The sequence below is a fragment of the Antrostomus carolinensis genome, unplaced genomic scaffold (assembly GCF_000700745.2).
Source record: "Antrostomus carolinensis isolate BGI_N321 unplaced genomic scaffold, ASM70074v2 scaffold467, whole genome shotgun sequence".
In the NCBI taxonomy this organism is placed as follows: domain Eukaryota; kingdom Metazoa; phylum Chordata; class Aves; order Caprimulgiformes; family Caprimulgidae; genus Antrostomus; species Antrostomus carolinensis.
Genome location: NW_010329266.1, coordinates 1 through 7,832, shown reverse-complemented (window position 1 = coordinate 7,832; position 7,832 = coordinate 1). Strand labels below are relative to the sequence as shown.

General features: G+C 55.8%; 2 protein-coding genes across 2 annotated transcripts; one reads left to right on the top strand and one right to left on the bottom strand.

Annotated features, from left to right (window-relative positions):
* The first annotated feature begins 1,590 nt into the window (after positions 1-1,590).
* LOC104528451 (cleavage and polyadenylation specificity factor subunit 4) lies at positions 1,591-5,500 on the top strand. Its single transcript, XM_010172465.2, has 7 exons — positions 1,591-1,693; positions 2,008-2,058; positions 2,531-2,683; positions 2,944-3,039; positions 3,332-3,429; positions 4,771-4,795; positions 5,439-5,500. The coding sequence occupies exons 1-7, from the start codon at positions 1,591-1,593 to the stop codon at positions 5,498-5,500; spliced, it is 588 nt and encodes a 195-aa protein (XP_010170767.2).
* Positions 5,501-5,764: 264 nt separating this feature from the next.
* LOC114818774 (uncharacterized) lies at positions 5,765-7,738 on the bottom strand (the record flags this gene model as incomplete). The annotated part of the gene is made up of 4 exons (XM_029086070.1): positions 5,765-5,793; positions 6,314-6,430; positions 6,566-6,673; positions 7,070-7,738. Coding segments are annotated over 4 exons (923 nt in total), but the record flags the coding sequence as incomplete, so codon positions are not given.
* Between the last annotated feature and the right edge of the window lie 94 nt (positions 7,739-7,832).

The following is a 7,832-nucleotide window of genomic DNA, read 5'->3' as shown; positions in this document are numbered from 1 at the left end:
GCCGGCACGACCGATCGGTGCTGGGTCGATGCTGAGCACCCGGCGCAGGGCAGCGGCTGCAGCACCCGCAGGCAGCGCTCCAGCAGGGACACAGCACTGGTCCAGTGCATTTATAGCTAGTGACAGAATGGGAGCAGGTCTCCATCCCCGATGTGTCAGGCCGTGTCACTCCAGGCGCGTGTCAGGGCGCGCGGGGCTGCGGGAGCCGCGTGATGGAGGAGGGACCGAGCGCTGGGTTAAGTGGGCACAAACTGGAACACAGGAGGTTCTGCTTAAACATGAGGAAAAAATTTACTGTGAGGGTGTTGGAGCCCTGGGACAGGCTCCCACTTTTTTTATTTACAATTTTGGGGCAAAACATTTTAACCAGCCATTAAAAGCATTTGCTGTAGGGAACCTGCTTTGGCAGGAGAGTTGGACTAGATGATCTCCTGAGGTCCCTTCCAAACCCCACCAGTCTGTGATTCTGTGAAACCCAGGGGCTGTGGGGTCTCTTCTGGGTGGACCTCCATCAGTAGCAAGGTTGTGCCCAGCACGTGCTGCTGCAGCCTGGTGTGTTTGCAAACCCCCAGCGATGCTCAAAGCACTCTGAGCGCAACAAACCCCATGCGGGATCCATCCCTTGTTATCCCGGCATTGATTACAGCACTCAGGCCATGTCTGGCTGTTTCCTGGAGAAAAGGAGGCTGAGGGGAGACCTTCTGGCTCTGTCCAAGTCCCTTGGAGGAGGGTGGAGAGAGGTGGGGGTGGGTCTGTTCAACCAAGGAACAAGGGACAGGACAAGAGGAAATGGGCTCCAGTTGTGGCCAGGGCAGTTGAGATGGGATGTGAGGAAGAATTTCTTTGCTGAAAGGGTTCTGAGGCATTGGAAGGGGTTGCCCAGGGCAGTGGTGGAGTCCCCATCCCTGGAGGGATTGAAGAGTCGTGTAGACACAGTGCTGAGGGACATGGGTTAGTCATAGGGGACTTGTCAGTGTTGGGTTCATGGTTGGACTCGATGAGCTCAAAGGGCTTTTCCCATCCAGGCAGTTCTGGGATTCTGAGATTGTGTTTAACACTGAGCAGCAGCCCCGGTGTGAGAGGGTTAATCCAGCTCCCAGGCAGCCCCAGCAGACCCCACAGCTCCTGGGGAGATATGGACCAGCTGCTCTGCCCCAGAGCTGGGCTGGAGGAAAAGCAGATGTCGGTGCAGAGAGGCAATGAGGGGGGATGAGATGGGGGGGCCAGGGCTGAGCTCCCTGCAGCTGGGCTGGGGCACCAGGCAATCACGGCTGCAAATTGAGATCAGATGTGGGCAGCTTCCCCCTCTAAATGGAGCACTCGGGGCTGCTGCCTGGGCTGGTTTTGCTCTGGCTCAGAGAGGAGGAGAAGGAGAAGGAGAAAAGAAGAAGAAAAAGAAAAGAGGGGAAAAAGGAAGAAGAAAAGTTTTCTGAGTGCTGTTGGGGTGTGGGTTGGCTGCAGTGACCTGCAGAGCATGGTGTTTCCTTGGGAGACCTGTGCTTCCCTTGGACAACCCCACTGGCAGCCCTGTTTTTAGCCGTGCTCCCTGCCTGTGCTGGGCTGGAAGTGTCTCTTTCTGGAGCAGGAGTGATGCAGGAGCTGGTGGCTGGTGTGGAGAAGATCAGGTTTGATTTGGAGGTTGATGTGGAGCAGCAGCGAGGAGCTCAGCCACTGCCCTTCCTGGGTATGGACAGTAAGTTGGGGACAGGGTTCCATGGCATCCTTGGAGGGTGACAGGGGTGTAGGAGGTGTTGGGGTTCTTCTCCTTACTGGTGCTCCTGGCTCTTGCTGCACCCACCACAATGCCTGGGTGCTTCTTGTCCTGCCTCCACGCTGGGCTCCTGCTCGAGGCCAGGCTGGCTCTGGGTGTTGCTCCCTCTGGGATGCATCTGGCACAGCTTTGTGGGGGGCTGCCAGTGGATGGGGGCTGGGATGTTCTTGCCCTTGACAGCCTGGTGGTCCTGGGGTTGGTGGGTGAAGCTCTCCCTGCCCTGCTTTCCCCTGCAGAGCTGGGAGCAGCCGTCTGCGAGTTCTTCCACCGAGGGCTGTGCACCAAGGGTGAGTGTGGCAAAGGGATAGGACCAACCCCACCCTACAAGATCCTGGGGGCACCAGGGAGCTGGATGGGGCCCCTCTCCACCCCATGACCACCTCACCTCCGTGGCAGATCGCTCTGTGACCAGTGGGTTGGCAGGTTCTGGCCCAAAACACCAACACTGCTCCGAGCCCATTGTTCCCCTGGCCCTTTGGATGAGTTCTCCTGCCCTTCCCTTCTGCTCCAGGGAGAGCCCAGACACCTCCAGGGCAACCAGACCTTGGCAGTGCCTTGGGGACCAAGCCCTGTGCACCCAGTGGGTGCTACAAATCTCCTCCGCATCCCAAAAAGCTCCTGCTGGCATGTCCCAAGCCAAGGAGCTGGTGGGTGCTGGGTTGGGGGGGGTTCCTGGGTGCAGGTAGGACTGGGGGTGCTGTGATGGAGGGGGGTTTGGGGCATGGGCAGGCTGTGACCGTGGGTGTGTGGCGTGGCCAGGTGTGCAGTGTCCCTTCCAGCACGTCCGTGGGGAGAAGACAGTGGTGTGCAAGCACTGGCTGCGTGGGCTCTGCAAGGAGGGCGATGGGTGCGACTTCCTGCACGAGTTCAACGTGACCAAGATGCCCGAGTGTTATTTCTACTCCAAATTCGGTAGGTTTGGGACTGGGCTGAGGTCCCCAGTGAGCCTTTCCCACCCCAGCACACGTCCCTTGGGTCTGGCCTCGAGCAAGTGCCTGATGCCACCTCCTGTCTGTGAGAAGAAACACCACTGGCACCCACCCAGGGCCACTCTTCTCCAAGCCAAACTTGGGTGCTCCTGAGCACCTCGGTTCTTCCCACCCAGCCCATTCTTGAGTGATTTCCACTGTGTTTGGCTTGAGTGAACATTGTCCCACCTCTTGCTCTCACAGGTGAGTGCAGCAACAAGGACTGTCCCTTCCTGCACATTGATGCCACCACCAGCACCATGGGCTGTCCCTCGTATGACCGTGGCTTCTGCAGGCACGGTGGGTGCTGGGGTGAGCAGAGGGGATTCCCCATCCACTGGTGATGTGGGGTCTGGACTCTGCTGTTGGCTCAACCTCCTTCCACCTCCAGAGCCGGGTGCACCACAGTCTGGGGACTGCCTGGGGGTGGGACTGGGTGCCCAGTGGGGATTTGGGCTTGAGGCAGCAAAGACCCCCATGAAGCTGAAGAGGAATGGGGCTGCTGGGGAAAGCTGGGCTCCCAAAATCCCTATGGGGCAGGGCTGTGTGGTGCTGTGTCACCACGAAGGAGAACCTCTCCTCTGCCTGGCAGGTCCCCTGTGCAAGTACAAGCACACGAGGAGGGTGATGTGTGACAACTACCTCGTTGGCTTCTGCCCAGAAGGACCCAAGTGCAAATTCATGCAGTATGTACGGGGCAGGCTGGGGGGAGCCCGGCACACAGCGGGGGGACAGCCCCTTCTCTGAGGCTGCAGAGGTGGCCGTGGCTCTTGCAGCATCTGGGTCAAGGACATGGACACTTTAGGTCCTTGTCTGAACTACCTGAAACCCTCTGGTTTCTACTCATATCCAACCTGAGCTGGTGACCTCAGGGTTTACAGCGGGTGGGCAGGGGACAGCCCTGATCCCCATGGGGATGCCCGTACCAGCTGCCTGGGACAGCCCTGGGAGAATGTGGGAGCCACAGGGATGGATCTGGGGGTACCACTTGCCATGTCCCAGCAGGGACTAACTGCCTGTGCTCTGTGTCCCTCTCCAGCCTCAAGGCCAGGGTGATGACAAGCAGCATGGATCCATCCAAGGTGATGCAGGGAAGGATGCCATTCTCTCCTCAGCTCAAGCCCTTTTGCTCTGTGCTTCAGCCCATCAGGGTGATGCACCAGCTGCCCTTACCCCACAGCTCTTACTTCCCTTACTCCTGCCCTAGATCATGTGGGAGCTTGTGGGACAGCAGCTGCCAACTGTCCTTCCTGCCCCATTTCCCCCCAGGGCGCTGGCTGTCCTCTGGGGCTGCTACAGCTGGATCTGGCTGCTGGTGAGGAGAGTGGATGCAAGGATGTGCCACCCATGGAGTCCCCACTACCAGTCACCAGCCAAATCTCCTCCACATCCCAAAAAGCTCCTGCTGGCATATCCCAATCCAAGGAGCTGGTGGGCACTGGGGTTACCCAGCACCTGGCAGCACAACTCTGGGACACCAATAGCTGCCCCCCAAGCCCACAGAGCCTGCTAGAACAGGGGTCCTGCTGCCAGGTGAGTGTTTTTGGGGCTGGGAGCAATGGTCACACCTTGGAGGGAGGGTAAAGCGCTATGGTGAGGGGCAGGATGTGGTGTGGGGACTCCCACAGTGCTCTCAAAATGGTTTCCTTGACTCCAGATGTCTGTCTGCTCCCTGCTCTGCTGTGTTTCTTGCCCCCTTTTCCCCGGGCAGCTGAGGTGTGAAGTGGTGGGAAGGAGGTTGTACTTCAATCTGACTGCAAGTGATGGGAGGGAGAAAGGACTTACAAGTGGTAATAAACACTTGGCAGTGGAACAGCCCTGGAGAGCAGCAAGACCCTCACACCCCCCTGGGTTGGGGGTCTGGTGCAGTTGGAGGTCTCAGGATGCTGCTTGCAGCTGGGAGTTGTGCTGGCACCAGGCACAGCTCCATCAGCCCAGTCGCTGGGAAAGGATGTGAGAATGAACACGTGGTAATTCAGCACTGGGCTGATCCAGCACAAACCTGATGTCTGCCTCTCCCTGTTCCCCCAGTGCGGACAGAAAGGTCACTACACCAGTAAGTGTGGGAGGACTCAGCTGGAAACTCTGCTGGGGAAGTGACTCGAGTGCTGCTGCCTGGATAAGGGGAGGAGGACGCTGTACAGCGCGATGGAGGCAGCCAGACGGCTACTGGGGCACTTGTTGGACTAGAAAAGCCAGTTGGTTTTACTCAGCACCAGCTCTCACAGCTCTTTGCACACACACAGCAGAGAAATCACAGCTTCTTGCAACTCCAGTTGGACTCTGCACAGCTGCCTGTTCCCTCCTGCACGGCTGCGTATGGACTGGGGCAGCCACCACAGGTTTGAAGGGGTGTGGGACCAGTTTGTGACTGGGCAGGTGTAAACACTTTAATCCCCTGTGAAGGGGGGGTAGTGGGGGGCAAGAAGCACCACGTTTCAGAACACACAGTATCAAGCAGGAAAGGAAAACTCACAAAGGCTTTTATTGCTGGTGAGAGGGAGTTTGTGGTGAAACACCCCTGACACTGCACTGCTCTCTGAATAAAGAGTTCAGATTTGGGTTTTCCTTTGGCTTTTTTTAAAAAAAAAAAACCCAAATATTTATGCCAGTAACATGACCAACCCTTTTCCAGACATGTTTGGTGATGACAGGCTACAACTAGCACTCTCCTAACTGTCCTTGTTTGTCTGATGCAGACATGGGTTTGCCCTTTGGGCACAACAGCTCAGCCAATGGATTCTTCTTCCTCCAGAAATAGGGCGCCGTGGTCTGAGCGCTGCTGCTTTAATGTCTTCACAAGGTCCTTCCCCCCCAGAGCCTGGGCAAGTCCCACCAGTGCTGTGCTGACAGCAAAGCAGGGGCTGGGGGGGCTCTTTTTAACCAAAAAGCAGCACCCCTCAGCAATTTAAGAACCTGTCTCTGACTGTAAACAGGCCTCTGCTGGTTGGAATTCCTGTTAGGACGCTGGTTCTGAGCACTTCTGCTGACTTCCAGTCACACATTCACAACTGCTCCAGCTTCTTCAGTGGTACTTACGCCAGCGATGACACCCTGGAAAAGCAGAGAGGGGATAAAAACCCAGAGCAGTGTTAGCAGAGCACTCTGCTCAGGGACCACGTGTGTGCTTTGCCCAGCAGTGATGAGCAGGAGTGACTGCAGCCTTCTCTGTGCTGTAGAGCTGTGTGTGAGAGCGAGTCCTGCTGGGGAAACAACCCAAACAGCAGGAAATCCCTTGTCAGTTATGAGGAAATCCAGGGAATTGGGTGTTTAGTGTTTGGAAAATCTCCTCCTTCTGCTTTGTGAAGGGTTTAAAAGTGCTGCTGACCATTTCCAGTGCTCTCCAGGGTGAAGCTGTGAATCAGTAACTGTTATTGCCACCTTTATTAGCTAAATTCCTCTGCCCAACCTAAGCCAGCTCAGAACACTCTTCTCTCAGCTCTGATAAAAGTCTTAACTGTCAAGTATTTAAACTATTTCAGAGCTCAAATTAACAGAGATGGCAAATAGATTTCCCAACTGCTGCAAAAGTGACAATTCCTGAAATTACAAGATACCAAGAAGGAAGTCTTACTGATGTGCTGGTAGTTCCAGCCATAGCTGAGGAGGCAGTATCCAGCCAGCAGCATGGAGATCCCAGCTGGTCCACCCCTCTTCACGTTGATGTATTTATTGTAATAGCTGCTCCAGGCTGTTGGAACAGAAATACAAGAGTCAAATCACACACAGGTCTTGGGAGCTCACTGGTTTCCAGGTAAATTTTCAAAGCAAAATGGTTGGGTTGATTTATTTACTTCTTTATAAAGATCCAGGAATTTAGCCTCACCTTTCTGCACTCCTCCAAGAAGACTCTGGGGAGAAAAGTCACAGGTGGCCAGCCAGGCAGGCAGCTCTCCCAGCCTGACATCCAGCAGATGCCTTCCTGAGAGGGGACCTGTGTGGGGAGAAGATGGTCAAAGGTAGGAAAGTGAGGGCAACATGTGGTGCTTGTGATCCCTGTGGTGAGCATGGAGCTGGTCTCTGTCACAGCTGTGAGTTACTTGGGCTTGGGACTGACTGCTCCAACAGGGAATTGTCTCTCCCACCAAGTGAGTTGGCTTCACCAGCCCAAACATGCAAGAGCCTGACTCAAACCTAAGCAGGAATGTAAACCATTGGTTTTGCAGGCTGGAGGGTTGGGCAGTTTGCCTCTTTGGATCCTTCCTGGATCACTCTCTGCACAAACCCAGCAGCTGAACATTTCCTACCCCTCCTCTCCCACTGACATGGGACAGTTCAGCCTGACTGCACAGCAAATCTCAGCAGCAGAGACTCTTGTTTCTCTCATTACCTTGCTGTCCCTCTGAGAAACTGCCCTTTGGTGTCTTCACTGTGACCCCCACATCTTCTTGGAAAGTCTTCCCAGGAAAAATACTCAGCCTGTGATAATTAGGATACAAGTCTGGAAACCACTCCAAGCCCAGGGCACCTGCCTGTGTGCTCCTGCCAGAGGCCTGGGACTGACAGATGGGTTGGCTTTTGGAGGTGTGGAGCAAGAACTGGTGCAGGGCCAGCTCCCTGTCCCTCCTCACATTCAGGATGGGCTCAGAAACTAGAGCCATCTGCTTCTTGCTCTCTCGAAGCTTTTGTATGCTGGTTAGGTAATCTTTGGATGTCCCTTGGTGGTGACCTCTGAAACCCTCTGTCACTGACAGATGGAGGCTCTTGGTATGCAAAGCAGGAAGAGGGGCTTTATCTTGCACATCAGCTTCTGGGTGCATCTGCTTCTCTTTTGTCCCGGTTTTCTCTCTCCCCTCCTGCTGCACGAGGTCGCTGGGGTTCCTGCTGCAGGCAGCTGCGGGGGAATCTCCAAGTTGGGGTATCTTTGTTGCCTTTAACCTCCTGCTTTTCTCCCCCTTTGAGCTCGCAGACGTGTTCTTCGCAGCTCTGAGGCCGCGTGTCTCTGTGTCTGTGGTTTCTGGAGCAGTTCTTCCCTCCCGGGGGCCAGGCTGGGCTGTGTCTGTGGGGGCAGCAGCTCTGCCTGGATGTGGCCTGGCCACGGGTGACCTGTCTGTGCTGTGGGTCCCCGCGGGAGCCCCCCTGCTCCTGGAACC